The 20,102-nt window shown below is 46.9% G+C and overlaps 1 protein-coding gene across 3 annotated transcripts; it reads right to left on the bottom strand.

Annotated features, from left to right (window-relative positions):
- Positions 1–3,638: 3,638 nt before the first annotated feature.
- Positions 3,639–19,971, bottom strand: LOC122394380 (enhancer of polycomb homolog 1-like). 3 transcript variants are annotated; one of them, XM_043391237.1, is made up of 14 exons: positions 19,531–19,971; positions 11,568–11,715; positions 10,955–11,061; positions 10,622–10,762; positions 9,923–10,182; positions 9,718–9,797; positions 9,542–9,654; positions 9,278–9,366; positions 8,832–9,015; positions 8,394–8,554; positions 7,776–7,871; positions 6,127–6,611; positions 5,637–5,832; positions 3,639–4,935 (listed from the first exon to the last, which is right to left on the bottom strand). In XM_043391237.1, the coding sequence occupies exons 1-14, from the start codon at positions 19,681–19,683 to the stop codon at positions 4,854–4,856; spliced, it is 2,295 nt and encodes a 764-aa protein (XP_043247172.1). In that variant the 5' UTR covers positions 19,684–19,971; the 3' UTR covers positions 3,639–4,853. The 3 variants fall into 3 exon arrangements, with proteins under 3 accessions (XP_043247172.1, XP_043247174.1, XP_043247171.1); XM_043391239.1 differs by having other exon boundaries at positions 9,542–9,797; positions 10,955–11,127; XM_043391236.1 differs by having other exon boundaries at positions 9,542–9,797.
- Between the last annotated feature and the right edge of the window lie 131 nt (positions 19,972–20,102).

The raw sequence follows: 20,102 nt of genomic DNA, 5'->3' as shown, positions 1-20,102 counted from the left end.
GCCTCCGCTCGTGACGACATTCTTCACCTATAGGCGATGGTCACTGGTCAGTGTGCTAAAAATGGGCTGGGCATTAGGAACACATTCTCATTTTCCACACATTCATCAGTAATTGGACCAAAGTATAAAAGTCCGAATTTCAGGGCGGAACGACTAATCGGAGATATAATACCGTCCCTCGGATTTCAATTATCAGACCGATATTTCCCGTCATTGGGTCGTCCGGTGACCGGGCCATTTTGTGCCTTTCTCGTAAAAACGTTCCTTCCCGGACCGAGAAAATCCGGACTTGTATATGTAGATACCTTACGTCTAGAAATTACCACGAAAAGCACTAACGGTGCAGCATGCTCTGCTCACCTGTTCTCGTGACAAATGACAACACAAATGCATATAAGGATGCTGCATTTAGCCTGTTCCTTTTGATGCTATCTTCATAAAACTCAATACCGCTAAGAACGTTAAACGTATGTAAATAGTCGGGTTGGTTTCCGCAATAGAAACGTAGGTAGGTAGTAGGTACACAATGGCGCGCATTTATGCCAAGGGTTACAACGAAATCCAATTGTCCCTTCAGTAGGCTAGAAATTACAGCTCTGTTGTACAGCTAAGCGACACCCGGCCGACACTTTATTTTGAACCTGAGACGACGGAAAGAAGGAATGCAGGAAAGACATGCGAGGTAAATGTTCAGTATCTCAGAGGAGATGACGAGATCGGTGCTCACGGCTGCACGGTGCGGCACGGCGCAGCCGTGGCCACGCCGAGCTGCAGACTGTGCAGCGCGGGCTCCCTGCAGTGGGCCACAGGTAAATGACGGCCGCTCACGACACCCCTGTCGGTCCGGCGGCGGTCACGACCGGCGGCTGTATCTGCCACGACGCCTGGAAATCGGCAGCCACAGCCGCCCACCACAAACGCTGTTCTCCACGAGAATTATGCACCGCACTATGAAGGTAAATCACTCCTGACGGTCGTCACGCCAAATTCACAGGAAAATGAACAGAACCGGAACGGCGCTGCAGCCCGCAACCGCTACATGAACTAGACCTAGATGACCGGATACACGACAAAAGGAATCGCTAGGTAACGCACAGAATGTCCTTCAACATGGGCCCGATCGGTGAGTCAGGCCAGTGTATTCGATTTTGTCAATATTTAACCCGGCAGTTGCTGGGGTATTTCGCCACCCACCGTTTGCTGGGGGGGGGGGGGCGTTAAACGCCCCCAGCCGATAACTCGAGAACCAATAGGCGCAGCGAAACGCACGAGGCGGCAAACGAAAGAACGCGACGAGACGCTTCAGATGAGTACTTTATAGTTGAATTTTGAGGTCACAGTTCAGGTCAAGGTCAGGTCAAACACCTGAAATCGGGCTTTCAGTAGCATGGACTTCAGGACTTCGCAATGGGCGCCTCTCGTCATAAACTCTGTCAAAACGGTGCACAATCCATCATATAAGGCCTACAAGAGTGTCAGCTCCATGCAGGGGTCAGTCAAGCAAAGGTCAGGGTCAAGGTCAGGTCAACCGGGCAGGCACATATCCCCGAAAATAAAAACTGATATTCGCAGCCTGTGACACATGTTTTATGGGTAATTTGGGGCGTAGAACACGATGGTGACATTCATTTTATCATATGTGTACGTGTTTGGCTAAAAGAGTTCAATTTAAGAAATTCATGTAGCATGGTCGTGAAGTAGTCACGAGAAATTGCCAAGATTCAGTTCAAGATTTTGGAAAATGCGGAACGATAATCAATAATCGAAGATAGCCATTTGATTTTTCATGGTATTGGCAGTCTAATGGCGTTTACGGCATGTCTATATGTCTATTCTGTGATTTTATATGATTTTTTGAACATATGCCGTTTTTGGTCGAAAACTCAGAAATCATGACGTCACTAAAACCTCGATCTCAAAAATTTTCCGACCGATTTTTTTTGAAACTTTGACACAATAAACTTCAATCAATTCCCTACAGGTACCCAAAATTTGGCGCGCCTGCGGCGCGCCGTTTTTATGCTACGGCCCGGCGAAAAAAGTGGGGGCGTTTAACGCCCCCCCCCCCAGCAACTCGCGGGTTAATGCCTAGCGACTTCGGTATAGATCTCTAACAAGGCTGAGGACCAATCGGTATGAGAGGGGGACACTGGAGTGGTGATCCTGCCACCCCTCTCCGTCAGCTTGAAAATCGTTCCTACGCCTTCCTTTATAGACGTTTTGCGTGGAGGTTCACTGTCACATATTTGATTTTATTTGGATGAAATTCGAAGATCGATTAGAATTTGTGCTTTATAAAATTTCTCCAATAATTTTGCATGAGCGCGTTTCTAAGATCATAGGCCACGCGAAGCACGATTATTGCGCATGTTTCTGATCTCTACCAGCGCCTGATCGGGAAATTCCGGGTACACGGAAAACAAAGGTGAAACGTTTAACGTGTCAATGACCACACGCCGCCTGCCCCGCTTATTCCCTTCTACACCACCTGTAACACATTCAACGGTAAATTAGCTTTGTTTGAACTGGTTTGTAACTAGCACTGCCCCTGTACCACCATTGTCACTGATGTTTGCAACGGTATGTTGTTTGTCAGAATGCTTTTCCTGTTGGGCCAGGCCCTTTCGGTCAATTGAGAGCGAGATCATTTCAGGTCCGTGACCACCCAGCCACTAAACCGTCACCCTCGAGTCCCAAGTTGTAGGTATATACGCTCCTATCGGATCGTCGCTTGTCTGGTGGGACAACCATCAGCCCGTAACATGAGTATACGAGCAATGATGCGGAAAAGATTACCTCTGCGGGGCTCATGTATCCCTTGAAGACCACCAAGTCCTAAATTCGGGTCTACTCGAGAAAACCAACGATACACGCTAGTTCGCAGGGGCATGGCTTTCAAAACGGTGAAGAGTGATGCACATGAGTTTTACGATGCCCTAAATGAATGATGCCCCTGTCTGATAATGCGGTACGGTCGTTATATCCAGCCATCAGTCTGCTAGATTGTTAGCACGATCACATCGCTGACCGCGAGTTAGCAAATCTAATTACCTCTCTGCCAAGGCGACACTATGAACATGAAACTGAACAGGCTGCAATCACACACCATTGAGATCATTCCAGTTATGTTTTTGTCGAGCGAGGACCTATCCCGCCCCCTGCCGGCCGCCCTCCGTCGAATAGCTATCGAACCACCAGATGGCAGGCTTGTGACAGTACCCCCAGCGCCGCTATGACTGAGCAGTTCTAATACCGGGAAAGTAAACCAGGATATAACCAGGTGTGCGAGGCGCCACCCTCGTCGATTGAGAGAAAGATCTACGGCGTCAGATTCAGTGGTCACACAGCCCCCCAGCTGAGCACTTATGGGGGAGGGGAGACGAGTGAAAGGGTGGGCTACAGTTGTTTATGTGGTCGAAAGACAAAATCAACAAATTTGTGCTGCTATTGTGTGCAAAATGGTCGTTATATAGCCCTGGGAAATATTCGTTTGTTCGACCAGCCATAATCGTCGACTACCCGCATGCAAGAGGGGAGAGATATCCATCGTTGTGCTGCAGCCTTGAGTAATTTCTAAGGAAAAAAAACAGCGTAAAATACGTACTAATACGGACTGAGTTTGAAAAAAGATAATAGGACAGAGATGATGACATTTATTTCTTTCTTTTTGCCAGAGCAATGCGATTCATGACATATGTACAGAAGTGCTACAATAAATGACCATACACATCACAATGAAAGCGTATAGAGCCGGCAGACACGCGCCGCCGCCACGTCCGGCACGCCCGGTAGTGGCCTGGCGGACGCGCTCCGCCGTACAGAACGGCCACACACACCAGTCTCATGAAAGACGTTCAGCGCATCGAGGCGCACAGCGATACAAGCGAGTTATCGGGGACAATTGATTCCACAAAAAGCACGGCACCGACAGTGATCCGACCGGCGGCCCGCCACTCGCGCGAGTCGCCAACACATTTGACAATGTTGACGTCAACCGTCACGCGTAACACCACAGCCACCAGTAAAACAAGACAATGCTCACCAAACCGTTTGGTCAATACTGTAACTATGTTATGTACAATTTTGCGATGATTTTGCAACTGGTATATCTCATCAAGTCTACTTAATCCTTTGCTTTTTATGTGTTAAATTCGCCATTCAATGCAAGGTCCTAGACTAAAACAACGAATGGGGTAAACAGGAACAACGAGGCAGCCTGTACTTTTTTTCTAAATCTCCCAAAGACAATCTGGAATATACGGGCTCTCCCGTCTAGGATGAACTATCCATGCCTTATGTGCAAACATGAGACAGAATTTATGTAGTTTACCTATGTTCAACTGAATGCGTTATTCGGGACTGACTGTGCGCGCGGATCTCGCAGTTCACCACCTGAACAAGACTGCTACTTGCGAAATCAACAAGGATATGTCATTGAAAAACACAATGATAGTGTGGACCCCAGCCATTCACGGCTGTTATCCATGAGCTGTCACTCACCCCATCCAAAGTACGCCATGGAACTAGTGTGGAGAGTGAAATGATCATAATAAATACCCAATCAACTGAATCAGACAGCAGAACTTTTCAGCAGGATACAGTCATCCACTTAGTTACAACTGAATAGAAATGACGATGCAACCGACCATAAATGCCCAGCGATGAAATTCACACCACCTACATGAGTTTGTACTAAAATTGTGTTTCTATCAAATAAACAAGGCATGCCGAGTAGTACTGGCGTACGGAGAAACATCTATTCGTCATATCGAATAACGCATTGGGACGGGGCTGATCAGAAGCCTGCGCTTCCGAGAGTGAAACTGAAACGGCTGGCCAGCGACGGCTCCTGCTCAGGTCACCTCCATGGGACCACAGCCCTTCCTCACATCGCTGGCCGAGACCGGCGGTTCACTATGCCGCGAGTGGGGTTCACTGCCGGGGACACACAGACGGGGCGCCACAGTCAAACAGGGTGCAGGCCAGCCGCCTTTTCAGCATTGATAAACGGAGACAGGTGCATCGGGCTACTAAAGACCCAACCGCACAACGAAGCCACCAGAAGCCACAAGTCTCGTTTTTCAAATATTATGTCATTTTTGAAGCACGTGAAATTCTGAAGCTGGCTGTACTATTAGGGGCAAAATGTTAAGTTTTGGCAATAAATGGCATCTCGGACATTCGACACATTTTTTGTTGTTTGTATCAGTTTCGTGAAGTTGTAAAAGTATCGACCCTATTTAATAAAAAAAAATACTGTTTTACCCTACTCTCCACATCCCCTTTTCGGAACCATAGAACGCACAGGATGGCGGTTGCAATGATGCAATCCCCGTAGCATTTCGCACCAAATTCGTCAACCAGAGACAAATATTTAACAAGATGGGCGTCAAAAGATGCACAACTGAACCGCTTACGTAAAAAGCGATCCTTAAAGTCAGAGTGTTACCATTTATGTTAAACGGCGAAGAAAGCCCGTGCCCCAGCCCCAGTCGAGGTGAGGGATTAACGTTGCTATACCGACCTACTCGTTCGGTCCAAACCAGTTTTTGTTTAAATACAGTACTTTACGGTAATTTATGTTCACCGGATGACCGGGTTTGAGTCAGACACAGACACGTCTGTGCGTCGCTCACCTGCCGGCCAGGTGGCCATTGTCGGCCTTGTCGGTCATCAGCTCCATGGCGGGCGGCGTGTCAGCCAGCAGCACGGCGCTGCCCGCCGACGTGGTCGTCATGCCGCCGCTGCCGCCCAGCAGCGTCACCAGGCCAGACGGCGCTGACGTCACCGGCGTGGGCCACACGCCGCCGTTCACCTCTGGCCGGCCACAGCCTGCGACCGGCAGCCGGGCGTCACAGGTGACCAGGGAGACACCAACCCGTGAACGAGAGGGAGCGCACCCGCGGACCACGATGTCTTCATTGATACGCCGACCAATGCAAACATGAAAGGTCAGGGCCGGCAAGCCGAAAACGGCTTAAAGCGATTTAACGCTGTATAACAAATCACAGCCAGAAACGCAACATCAACCCCACTATGGCGCACAAGAATTGCAAATCTAAACGGATATGGGTAAGCTACAAGGCGAACGATCACTGCCATTGATCACGAGAGCTGCAAACTCACGTTCTGCACCCGAGAAGCCGGTCGTCCTGCCGGCCGCGGGTCCCGCCGAGTCGGCAGGGGGTTCGGAGGCCGTCCAACTGCCCTCCTCGGCACCGTCCAGATCGGCGCCGTTCTGGGCACTGTCCATTAGCACACCGTCACTGTCCACTAGGTACGGGCTAATCAGGTTCGTCACCAGTTCACTGAATGTATCTGACGGCGCCAGCGAGAACGACGACAGGCCGAGCGTGTCGCCGGTCGGACTGGCCGGCGGCGAGCACACGTCCGCGGCCAGCTCCGGGGTGGGCACCAGCCGAACGCTGGAGCTGGGCACCATGTGGACGCTGAGCGGCCGGCCGGGTGGCTGGGAGCTGCTCACAGAGCCGCTCGCGTCCAGCGGCGTGCCCTCGATCTGGTAACCGGACGGCAGGTGCTGGATGTAGTCCTCCACGTCCAGCTCCGAAACGGGGCTCGGCGGGGGCTCCTCCACAGGACAGAAGCGCCGCCTGAAACACGAGTAACAGCATGGCATGAATGGTAGACGACTGGTGCCCTTTCCTTTTAACTTTTGCACTAAAAAAGGTCCAGCCTAAAAAAGATCACTTCAAGAAAAACAAGATGGCTTCATTGTCATGAACTGATTAGAAAGTGCTCACGCAACATAAGCGCCCCAATATCATACACATCGCTTAGAAATGTCGCATAAACAGTAAACACTCTTAGGGAGCAAACATGTTTTATGATCAGACGCCCACGCACCAGGGTTTATTCAGGGTATAATTTCCAGTGTGTCCAAAATTGTAATGTTGCGGGGAAATCCACCCATAATGAAGAGTATAATGACATCCTAAAAGAATAAATAAAAACATCCTCACGGCAGTCACAACATATAACCATATAACCATAGTGGTAGGGGTAGTGGTAGTTATTTATTACACTATGATATAACCTCGAACCCAAACGTCTAGGAGCAAGAGAAACCCGAACCTCTCAAACTCCCAAGACGCCAAGATAACCATTCGAATAGCTAAAATGTTTAAATGTACTAGTATGACCCGACTTAAAAACCTCATTTGACATCCCGAATATCAGGATCAGGGCTACGGAGCCGGAGTCGGAGTCGGAGTCGGAGTCGGAGTCGGTCGGAGTCGACAGTTGTGACCGGAGTCGGAGTCGGAGTCGATTTTAGAAACCCGAGCCGGAGTCGGAGTCGGAGTCACCGAAAATCTGTCGACTCCGCAGCCCTGCTAGGTCTGCGGAGTCGGAGTCGGGAGTTGGAGTCGGTCGGAGTCGACAATTCTGCCCGGAGTCGGAGTCGGAGTCGGAGCTGGTTTTTGAAAGCCGGAGTCGGAGTCGCCGAAAATCCATCGACTCCGCAGCCCTGAATTCAGGATGCCTTCAAAATTTTATCAGTATTTAATATTTCTACATCATTTTCTCATGACATAAAGATATAAAAACGGTGCTTAAAAAGGGTCGAAGTCAAGTTTTATGAAAATAACGGCATCCTTTCCGGCCTTTTTTCTACATCTTCCCCCTAACGTAAAATGAATTTAGCCACACTGATAATTTCCAGAAGTTAGCTTGAAACGTTTTTACGCGACGAAACACATAAACAAGAGCTTACGCATGTCAAACTAAATATAAATGAGCTGTTTGATAATACTCACGAGAAGCTCTCCGTCCCCCTGCTGTCTGTTAGCACATCAAAGTCCAGTGACCGCCAGTAGTCGTCACCATTGGCGAACGTCCGGTCAATGATTACCCTGTGAAAGGCGACAAAAGAACGAACGATTTAGGATCGACTTCATCTGGGAGAAAATGAGACAGACAAGATATCTCATCCTAACTTGGTTGCAAAAAGCTTGGAACGGAGAGAAGCAGCATCCTCAGGTCGTGCAGGCCTACTGAGCAGGCTGACACCTGGCGAGAAAGGGCCGCACCACACCCGAGACCGACAAGACCGTGCCGCCATCTACTGTGACACGCTGAACGTTCGGTCTGTCCGTATCGATGAGCCGGGCACGGACGAAATCACCGGTTGGTGGCTATGTGGTGCTATGCATCATTTGGCTGACGGGCACACGGGCCTTTGGGTAGTGTGCGGCGTGAAACCCTACTTATACGTAACTGGTCATTTTTATGCCGTATTGGAAGTACTCTGGTGTGATTTAATTTGCATAGCGCGACCCATGGGCACGGACCGTTTGCACAGATGGAGTTAATAACACGTTCCATATCCCGACCAAGACAGTGAAACACTACCAGAAACCGAGTAGTCCACTCACCTCCCGCCCCTGCCGACTCTGTGCCGCACCAGCCCGAGGAAGTGCCGTCGGGGCCGCCGCAGCGATCCTAGCCGGTAATGGCGCTTCCCGGCCGCGCCGCGGACAGACGGCGGCGGCTCCTGGCCAGCACCTCTGCCCTCCAGCCGCTCGGAGAGCGATGGCTGCAACACAGCCCCACGTTAACAAACGCAAACGCTGGCGGAACAACCACTGAAAAAGACGCACTTTGACACGTATGTTAGCACGGTACAGGGTGGCGTTCACACAACAAAGACTAAACAATCCGATTTGTGATAAACAAAACTCATATACGCTCTAAAAAAAAAAAATAATCACACTTCACGAGAAATATTACTCCCTTCACGTTCCGCTCATAAGTAAAACTATTTAAGCTCGAGTCACACCGAACAGCCGATATGAAGGGCGCCGTTGACTCACCGCCAGGTAGGAGCAGTTCCTTTTGCGGCGGAATGTGAACTCGCCGTCCGGGTCTTCGTCCTCGCCTTCCGAGACGGCGCTGGCCGCCGGCAGGTGCGCGGACAGACTGGACGGCAGCGGCGCCGCCTCCTCCTCGTCACTGGTCACCGTGTCGATGACCACGTCACTGACGTGAAGGTAGCCGCTGTTGGCGAGACCACGGGACCGGACGGTTTAGTGAAGTCAGATCGACTACAAAGTAGACACCAGTAAAGTTCATGATGCTAAATAGAAGGGTTGCACTGACACACTTCAACGTAGAAACTGTTCAGCTGCATGCATTAAAAAAATAATAATAATAAGCATTGCGGCTTAACTTTGACGATTATATTTCTTTTTCACAAGCCACACACTCAAATGCACAATGACGTCATTATTTTGATAGCAATGTGTCACAAATTACTAACCTTGTGGACGGTCTTGCAGAGGGTATGATGTGTGAGCGACCGTGCTTTCTCTTCTTGTAAGCACGTTTCTCTTTTGGTGGAAGATCGTCCTGTTAAGCACACAACGCAGATGATTGATCTGAATGTTTCATTTACAGCCATGTGATTACCTATCTTTGGGCGCGATTACCTATCTGGAGGCACCTTTTCTAGAGTGGCAAGCAAAAGCATGGTATAAAACATTTATTTACCACAAAAATAGCTTAGAATTTACGCAAAACTCACCTGCACGGTGCGGATTTTCACTTTGGTGGCCCACTGGTGTTGGTTGAGGTAGATGGACGAGTTGAATGCCGGGCGCGAGGTGACCGACTGCGCGGGCGGCGGCGGGGGCGGCGGCGGCGGCGGCGCCGGCGTCTGACACTGCGCGGACGCCGCCGCCGCGCCGCCACCGCCCGGCGCCAGGCCGCTGCTCACCGACGAGGCCTTGTAAGCACTGACGTCGGTTAGCACCTGACCGCTGAAGTCGCCAATAGAGTACCTGCAATGACAAAAAAGGTCCCAAAGTGAGCAAAACTTTTTTTTTCTTTACATAGATTCTTCCATAAGAAATAAAGTAAAAACACACTGAAACCAAATGACAAAAATGCATAAATAAGAGCATACCGCTTTTCGAAGATTTCGACTGTTAGATGCAGATGCTCCTTTTTCATCTTCTCTCTGCGCTTAACCATTTCGAGGATGGTTACTGCACGACTGAGATCCCGGCGGAGTTTCAGCATTTTCTCATAAGAGGCCTCGTCATTTTTGCGGTTCTTCCTGGTTTGCATCTTTTCGACGCGTCGACGGAAAGCGATATACGGATTGTTGGTGTGTCCTGCACCAACCGTCTTTTCCGTCTTCACGGTCGGAATGAGCGGATATTGCTGTCGGCAAAAAGGTGGGTGCAGCATGGTCAATTGAGCGCTCCGCTCACATAAAAGAAACGAATAAGCAAAACAGAGAGAGAGGGTACGGCGGGCGATCAAAGAAACCTAGAAAGGCGAGATGGACACAATAATAAAAACCATGAAACAACGAGGGGTGCAAACTGGAAAGACAAACTGGAAGAATGAACAATGCAGAATTGCAGATGACACAATAACAAGAACAAAAGAATAGGTCGAAAAAAGAGGGAGCAGAGATAAAAGATAATAACGCGTATAAAAATAAAAAAAAGTTTCCCGGTGATGGAAATTACCGAAAAATGCCGTGGCTGCTTCAACGCCATATTCACTTAGACGTTTTTTTTTTTGTCCCTATACCTTATTATCCTAAAGCAAGTTATCGCACCAACCCCTGAAGAGAAAGGCGTTTTGAACTTACCAGTCTGAGCCTCTTATTAAGCCAATAATCATAGACGGCCACTATGAGATCGTCATCCTCCTTGAGAAGCAGCTTGGCTTCCTTCAGCGTGATCACCTGTTGGCCAGAGCCCTTCTCCAGACGGTCCATCATCTCTTCAAACTGTGGAACATGCCAGCCAACAGTTACCATCCCTGATATTCCATTGCCGTAATGTTAGTGATTCATCCGACAATTAAAAAGCCTTCTGTGGTCTCTTAGTACCTTCGTATCAGAAAAGCCCAGCCCTTAATTTCGGCTAATGCTTAGCCAACAGCATTTTGACACGAATTGCCGTCCATTGGCAATACATACCTGGTCGTATGTAAGAGAGACGTCCATCTTTTTTACTTGCGCATTGATCCACATTTCGTCATCCGAGTCCAAATCGTATTCGGGAACGTCATTATCAAAGGCATAAGCTGAAAACAAGTTTCATCATCCACAAAGAATTGGCTAAGTCATCAGAACATCACAAACCAACCACGCTGCAATAAAACAAAACGAAAATCAGGCATGAAAAATGTTACGGAGAGCATCGAGCATCAATTCGAAAGATCTAAAATTATCCAAGACGCTTCTTTCTATACGTCTTCCTTTCAATCACTCAGCTACAAACAATTGTGACCCAATCACGCTTTAGCTGAGCCGTGGAGGACGCATTCCCCAATGGCTTTTGTAATTAAAGAATAAAAAAACATAAACGTCGCTTAGCTCCACATACATTCTTTGCACATTCGTCACATAATTAGCCCCAGGTGAATAAAATCAGGTCATGCAGGTAATCGGCTAACGTTTTCAGTCCTTCCTGGGTTTCCATCCGTTATCGGTCATCAACTGCACTTCACTTTATGGATTACCGATTTCTTCAGGCATATCAGATGCATTGCAATGCACTGGTTGATAGAGGCTAGAATTCAATACTTACACTGGTAGTGAATGTACTGTTTGGGTACTTTGTTGTTATGCGGGTAGAGAAGATTCAGTCTGTCGCCGTCCCCGAGCTCCTCCAGCCCAAACACCTCTGGTGTTGGGATCACTTTCCCAGCGCTTATCGCCTCTTGTAAGTGGCGTTCCTGTAAAGGACAAAATGAGGTTGAGATCCAGCATGCAAGCACGCCAGATTCCAAAGTCCAAACAAGGTTTCAATGACTCGAAGCTATTCAAAACCGCGAACTGCGGGGCATTTGAACATCCCCTTGCGGTTTTTCGCGGGTATCTATAAAAAAAAACGGCGGCGCCAGCCATCGTTCTCGACACGCCTCCACATGCATCTTTTCAGCACATGTGAAAATTTCAGACCCAGGTCTTTCAAGGTCAGGTCAACAGGTCACATCAAGTGACCTCACCACTCACCAGAAAAAAAATTATAATGCTCGTCATCATATAGGCTCATCTATCGATACGTCCGTGTGCCAAACAGTTTCCAACGGTATGTCTTTTGGCCAACTAGAGTTGATATGAATCGATTGTCGATCAGTCCGTAGCTAGCAAATAAAATTGTATACACAATTTTTCCATATAACAAGTTTGATGGCCTTGTGAAGTAACGCTCGCCTGAAGTAACGCTGAAGTAACGTTCAGCATTGCTTGTTGCGAAAGGCATCATGAATTCACGACACGATTGTGACCGCGGCCGATTCATCAGTTATACATTAGTCAAACGTTTGATGCACTGAGGTAGATCGCAGGGTTGGCATTTTTGCCGGCATTTTTGCTGGTTTAAACCGGTTTTAACCGGCATAAAGTGGCAAAAACTGGCGAAAACTAAAATCAATCATACCGCTATCCCTATACAGTATTGAGTATACATGCCTTTGAGCAGGAAACGTTTTAAAGGGGATTGATTGAAAGCTATATGCTTTTAAACGGAGGTAATATACTGTCCATTCTAGTGCTAAAACCCTTCAAAATATTTTCATGAGTAACCAGTAATCAGAGACGATGAGTAACCATTAGTAACCAGTAAGACGCCTTTTTGGGTAGACAAATGAGCGAATGCGAGGGTGAGTCCTGCAGAAGTGTGAAGGCCCTGCAGAACTGCTACTGACTTGGTGCACGATACCCTACTAACCGGTTCCGGACTGTGCCAGTACCAAATTTATGTTCAATCGACACAGCTGTTCTTGAGCCGTCTACCGACATTCATAGACATTTTAAGCAGCGGTAAACTAATGAGGCAAAGCTCGGAATGTTTAGTGGGTCCCAATGACATCCAGACTTTTTCGTGTTCGTTTTTCATTCGTACATTTTAATCAATTGCTTTTTAGAAAAGAAACGAAGTTTTGGTCACTAAGAGTTTTAGCCAGTTTTTGCCAGTTTTTGCCACCATGGTTTCTGCCAGCCGGTTTAAACCGGTTAAAACCACTGGCTAAAATCAGTTTTTGCCACCCCCTGCCAACCCTGCTGCTAAGGGGTTTTCCGGGGAGCTGACTGCTGCTCACGAATATCGTGTTAGTTTTGATCACAGGTGATGTCATTAAGCGTTTAGACGAGGTCGGGTCAGGTCAGGTCAGGTCAGGTCAGGTCAACCGGTAGGGGTCGTGACGGGTATTCGTAGTACCTGTCATCCGCCTCTGACAGAGCCGGAACATGTTACGAAGGCACCAAAACTACTTCGTAAATGTTCAAATGGTTGCTAAATTCGAATTCAGCTCCAAAAACTAGCATAGAAACATGTAAAACTCGAAAAAGTGAACCGAGGTCACCAAAGGTCAATGACCTTTCAGGTGACCTTGACACCCACCCTAATGCATGGGAGCAACATCAAATTACATGTTTGAACGTTTGAAACCACGAAAAGCTTGCAAACGTGCGGCTAATGCGAGCCGACATACGCCAAATCGCGATTTCGGCCAAACATGGTCACAGAAAAGAGGTCACAGGTCAAAGGTCATTGGGGTCAGGGTCATGAAATTTCCAGGGTAGGTGTAACATTGATCAATGCGAGGGTACTGACAGTTTCGTCGCGATCGGCCGCTTTTTACGCGAGTTATTCGCGAAAAACCTTAGGGGGGTTGCATCAACCCCCCCCCTGTGCCGGCGAGGGTTAAAATTTCATGACCCTGACCGAAATGACCTTTGACCTGTGACCTCTTTTCCGAGACCATGTTTGGCCGGAATCGAGATTCGGCGTTGGTATGTCGGTTCGCATTAGCCGCGCGGTTGCAAGCTTTTCGTGGTTTAAAACGTTCAAACATGTGATTTGATGTTGCTCCCACGCATTAGGGTGGATGCCAAGGTCACCTGAAGAAGGTCAGGTCAGGTTATTGACCTTTTGGTGACCTCGGTTCACTTTTTCGAGTTTTACATGTTTCTAAGCTAGCTTTTGCAGCTGAATTCGAATTTAACAACCATTTGAACATTTACGAAGTAGTTTTGGTGCCTTCGTAACATGTTAAGAAGCTGTCGAGGCAGTTGGGGCATTCCACGATAGATCGTACCACTTTTTTCCAATTTGACACCCTCATCTCTCGGAATTGGACGAGAATTGGTCTCAGGGGTAATCAGGGGCTCTGAATCCACCTGTAAAAAATTCAGGCTTATCAGATAAGTATTTTTTGAGTTATGGTGTATAACATTTTTTGGATCTTGCTTTGCAGCGCTAAGTTTCGCGGGCTGTAACTCTAAGACGGATTATTCAAATGCCAAATGTTATATAACATTGAACTTGCAATGAAACAGAGATTAATATGTATTTTTGAAATTTCGAAAAATACGTTATTTTCTATATATGACATATCAAGTTTTCTTTCATTTGTATTTTTTGGACTTTGGGACCAAATTTTTTTGAATTTTTATTTCTTTAAAAAGATATTTGGCTCATTGTTAAGAAGCATGCAAAAAATTAGGAAGGTGTTCTTTCTATAAATGTATTTATTTTACGTCACGATAACGGTTTCGAATAGTGATTTCGGGAGGGGAGCTTACAAATGGCGTGGTAAAGCTGCCTAGTGACAGCACGGGTTACTGAAATTTCAATTCAAGTCTGAGTCATCTGAAAAAAAAGTGAAAAGAGGGTTCATTCAACCCTCTTTCCTATAAGCGCGAGGGTGAAAAAGGCTGTGTGGTTCTGACATTGTTTTGGACGCCAATGACCATAGCTGTCCGAGATGAAAGTTACAGGACGCATACATGGTGTCCTCCAGAGGTCTCACAACTTGTATATCTGGGAATTTTTTCAAGGTTACATGAGGTCAGGTCGGTCACGTGACATCACTGTTAAAAATCAATGGGGAAATATAAAACTGTATTTTGGCGCCGAGAATGATATAAAACTATCCCACGTACATGGTATCGTGATTTCATGCACTCCTTGCAAAGTCCAATGCTTTACTTTTGCATTGTTAACCTTGCGTGACGTCATTTATGACGTCACTAGGGTCGTACGAGTTTTTCGTCAATAATTCCCGATCAAATGGAGCTAGAGAGTCGGGAAAGCCACCAATGGACTCGGGAAGACCTACCGAATCGAATGATATGCCATATGATACCCTTTGCCCAGCTTCGTGGCCTGAGGGGCTCTGACCTAACCTTGACCCGAGGTCAACTACTTAAGTTGACCTCACCCTAGCAAAAAGTATACCATTCGATGCACCTGAGCTAGGCGAACACAATGATGCCAAAATCGCGGCTCTGCGGCCATTTTTTGCGAAGTTATTTACTAAAAACCGAACCCGTAACTTCAGTCACGTGACCTGACCTCAGACGCTACCGGTTAACCTGAGACCTTAAAATCGGGTACCAATCGCTGCGACTTGTAACGGCACACACGCTCCTTTTTTCCGCGAGGCTCTAGCTCTATTAGAAGCGAAACGGCGTGCTGGGGTCGTATCAACCCCTCCGAAACCCATTTTGTTTTCGAGAAAATGAGGAACTTATAGAAAGAACACCTTTCTAATTTTTTGCATGTCGATTTGCAATGACATGAAAATTATTTTGAAAAAATAAAAATGTGAAAAATTTTGGTCCCAAAAGTCATTAGAGGCAAATGAAAAAAGATTAAGGTTTTTGCTCAACAATGGAATTTTTTCTTTGGAATTTTTAAAAAGTAATATTAATTTTTGATTCATCGCAAGCTTAGTGTTGTTTACTTTTTGTTGGTTGCTTAACCCGTTCTTGAGTTATATGCCATCAAACTCACCGTTACATACCGAAGTTAAAAAATGTAATTCAATATAACTCAAAAAGTTTTGATCTGAGAAGTCTGATATTTTGCCAGGCGTCTTTGGGGCCTATGATTACCCCTAGGACCGATTTTCATTAAAATCTGAGAGATGAGGGTGACGGGCCTGGTACGATCTATCGTGGAATGCCCCAGTTGACACGTACTACGAATACCCGTCGCGACCCCTACCGGTTGACCTGACCTGACCCGACCTGGTCTAAATGATTAAAGACATCATCTGTGATCAAAACTAACACGATATTCGTGATCAGCACCCCGAAAAAAACCACAGCCGCCACACATTACGACTTTCTAACAGGTTCCGATTTTCCCGAATTTTGGGACATTGACCTGACCTGGAAGGTCAACCGATGACCTAGGACCTTAAAATTGGGTAGCATCGGCTTCCTCTCGTGACGGGCAACACGCTCGTTTTTCCGCGAAGCTCTAGCTCGATCAGGGGCCAAAAGCGAGGGGGATCATACCATTCCCCCCCCCCCTCTTTCCGTCGAAGGACGCAAAATGGCCTGTGCCGGCGAGGGTTAAAGAAAATTACGAAAGGGAGATTTTTTCGAAGAAAAAAAGTTCTACGGATTAATTCCACCAATGACACATGAGTAGAGGCTATAATTATTTCATTCACTTTTGTCAGATATTGTTAAGGTGGGGACGGCCAAATTATACTGCCGGCCAAATTGCCCCATCCTTCCCTTCATTAGGTATAAGCCAATAGGAAAAAAATTAAATTCTAGATACTTCTTTTGGAGGAAAGTCATATTAAGCACGGTCAAACATCGAGGTGTAGGTAAACATGGCACATATAATCGGAAAATATCGTCCGTGACGCCTCGCCATGCCCCTGAGGTCATCTCAGGTCATGAAAGGTCTCCCAACGACAGTAACTTTTGATGGAGACATGCCAGATCGATGAAAATCGCTTAGATGTGTTCAGCCCAACAATACAGCTCAACAACAATGCATGACCTTTCCGGTCCGGTCATGACCTTGACCTTAGATCAAACTTTAAAACGAACTTTTAAAGTCAACTTATAGTTCATGCGACACGTCGTGACGAGAGGAACACGATGTCGGTATAATTAAGTGTCGTGCTAGTTTCGATTAAGACTTCAGAGGCTTTTGCAGAAAAACGTTTTCCGAGAAAACGTCAATCGTTTTCCGAACACGTCAATCGTCTTCCACGAAAACGTCAATTTTGACAGTTCTTGCGTTCTGGACTGGAGGCTAAGCCGTTAACCTTCCTTCAAATCTGAGATCACTAAGTATTCATAAAGAGCGGAAAGGGCGCTACCGAATGCGCTTTTCTGCAGCGCCGTACCTCCATCTGTTCCAGAGTTATGCGCCGCTTTGTCGACAACTGCCGAAATCGGCGAAGTTTGACCTCCGATGACCTCTGCTGACCTGACCTCTGACCTGACCAAAAAATGACCGAAGTAGTTTATATTTTTGTACTTTTTATTTCGACGCCGCCTACCACGCATCGTTAAGTGGCCCAGGAGCCGGACTGGAAGGAGGGGTTCAAACACCCCCCCCCCCCCCCCCAGCAGGACGTGGAAATCCAAGACTCCCAGCATGCAAAGCAACCTCTTTGAACCCAGTAATGCCAGGGCTACTTCCGCATCCACGCTCGGCAGGGTCGGATCCTAGGATTCGACCCCCCCCCCTGCCCCCGCTATCTCGAGACCCAGTGGTCGCATCCAGCCACAGCTCGGAACCTAACTACTGCGTGATTGACCTAACCTCAGAAATAACATCAAACAATTACAGTCTGTTTTTATTCAAAAGGTGTTTGGCTCCAAGTTCATTTTCGAAGTTCTCACTAGGAGTTTTGGCAACTTCAACATCTGGCAAGAATTTCTTACGGTAAAAATGTTCGATTTTTAATTGTGCTTGGTAAATACATGGAAATTGTGTCTTCAAAAATAAGCATACTATTATGACGTAACTCGTGGCAGCTGGCACAGAATGTCCTTACGAAAGCACAAATTACCAACCAATGCCGGGAAAACTTCATTTTTCACTATTACTGACGACCGAATCTATTAAGTGGTTCTGTCAATGGTACCTACTAGTTACTACCTATGTCCCTACATTACAAGTTCCACAGAATGCAATGCAAGCTCCACAGAATGACATTACCTGTGTTCTAATAGCTATCTGCCAAACGCACCTATGGAGATTATCGGGGAGAAATCACGTTAGAATTAGGCGACGTTCGATATTCTCAGGTTAGGTTTTTGCCCGTTTCGCTGTTTAAAACGCGTGCTTAGTTGAAAACATACTTGGAGCTGAAAACGTACCTCAAGAATAAAAACAGACTATAGTAAGTAGTAACATCAATAGGTCGGCACTGCCTCTTCTTCCGGGCCGAACCGAAATGCCGTAGCAATATTCAGAAGGGAGAAAAGGACTATAACACTTTAGTGTAATTGACCGAATTATTTCCGCAACGCAAGTAGTTCGTTCCTCCGTTACAACTTAAATCACTCCCCCCCCCCCCCCTGCTCAGTTACTTTCGAATTCATCCGGGCAGATTGGTCAGGCAAAGCAATAAGTTTTTGTTGTGGGCAGCAATTTGTGCCTTCCCTTGGGTTTATCCGAGCATACTCCGTACAATACCGCTGTTTTTCCATTAGCGGTTTAAGCCGCCGATCCCGGGACACGAAACGTCCCCGGTCCAACAGCCAGAATCTCGTCCCAGCCCGCCAGTTCCGGAGCTTGTCGACCGTCGAAGCCCGCCAGTATCCGTCTCAGCCTGCCTGTCGTTTTCCACAACCAGCTGGTCCCTCCCCCCCCCCATTGTTCCAAGCAGCTGGTCCTTTGCCCCAGTCCAACTGGTGCTGTAAAGTGTGTAATCCCACTGAAAGGCTTCTGTTTGGGTGAATTTGGTGGCCTGCTTTTCAGTGAAATTGGTTTGTGGTTTGCTATTTTGGTGATTCAATTGGTGGCCTGCTGTCTCAGCTGGTTTAGTTAGCATCTGTCTCAGTCTCCAACATGTGTAAAATAAACATCATCCTAGTGCCTGTCAGGTGAGGGCTGCTAGTATAACTATTCTATTTTACTACTGATGTTCAGGTCACCTACTGTGATGAAGCACCAGCACCCTAAGGAATTCCCTCCTGAGGCCTGCACTTAGGCAGTTACAGTAGGCACTACATAATGACCATAATAGCTCCTTGCTACCTGAATTATCTTTATCCCACCTGATGGTCAGAAATAAATATAATGGTCATGTAACTTATAATCTTAATTAGTATTAACACTGGGAGTTGGGACATTTATTTATCAATACCCCACATTTTAGCAAAAGCAAGACCAATTAAGGATGAATCGCTACAATTGCAATGCCAAGTCTACACAATATTCAGCTCACCGCTTCAAGTATGGTCAGACTAGGAGCTCGATACAGCAAGAGTACTATGGGCCAAATAGATCAATTTATGTACATTGTGTGCATGTAACATGTGATTTCAATTTACAAGTGTGCACCACCTGCTGGAAGTGTGCACAGCCACATACACAGGTGATTTACCTTTTCATTCAAATTCTGTTCCAGTACATTCATTTATTTCAACATACAAACATTCTATCCAGTTTCACCAATTGTTGCAGTATGGTGGGTATGGTGTTCCAGCTGCCACAATTCAATGTGATGCATGCACAGCATTGCAACCTTCAACACAACATGGCGGACGAGTGTACTCACCGATTCCTCCTCTTTTTCCATTCCAGACGGCATCTGAGGCACCGCCCGATTTATAGAGAGGTACTCAGGAAGATCAGGAAGCTCTTCTGACAAATAAATGGGCATGGGCTTGGAGGCATCGAGTGCCCTAGCCCTAAATGAAAGCTTACTCATAGCAAGCGTTCCCTGAGCACCCGTCAATCGTCCATAGCATATATCAGCTCACACGGCCGACACCGCGAAATAGCGAGCGCCACGCTCACCATTTCAAGCACCTTGGTTCAGAAAACACATAATGCAGAATTGTAAAGCGCAGGAACAAGCACAAATGTAAAAACTCAGTCGCTGGGCAGCACAGTCTCAAGTTTTCGCGTTCACAAAATGGCGGATTTTTCAGCCAAAACAGCAGAATCGGAGCCATATTTTGATAGTGCTGCCACCTACAATGATAGTTCTTCAGCTACTTTGTTGATTGTTCTCTAAATATTGGTGTATTTTTGCCATTGCTAACATATTCATAATCAACATGTATTTTAAACTCGTTCCTATAACATACGACTTGCTTTTATCCTTCAAACTGACCTAAATATATT

Source organism: Amphibalanus amphitrite, unplaced genomic scaffold, assembly GCF_019059575.1.
Source record: "Amphibalanus amphitrite isolate SeventyFive unplaced genomic scaffold, NRLGWU_Aamphi_draft 000588F_arrow, whole genome shotgun sequence".
Lineage (NCBI taxonomy): Eukaryota > Metazoa > Arthropoda > Thecostraca > Balanomorpha > Balanidae > Amphibalanus > Amphibalanus amphitrite.
This window is presented reverse-complemented; position numbering and strand designations above follow the sequence as displayed.

Bases quoted from the DNA above. Each gene is read 5' to 3' on its own strand.
- LOC122394380 (XM_043391236.1), bottom strand. From the start codon at position 19,683: ATGAGTAAGCTTTCATTTAGGGCTAGGGCACTCGATGCCTCCAAGCCC. The intron at 11,062-11,567 runs GTAAGTATTGAA...ACTTGTTTTCAG, and splicing joins ACAGTACATTCACTACCAGT to CTTATGCCTTTGATAATGAC. The intron at 10,183-10,621 runs GTAAGTTCAAAA...TTTTGCCGACAG, and splicing joins TTAATAAGAGGCTCAGACTG to CAATATCCGCTCATTCCGAC.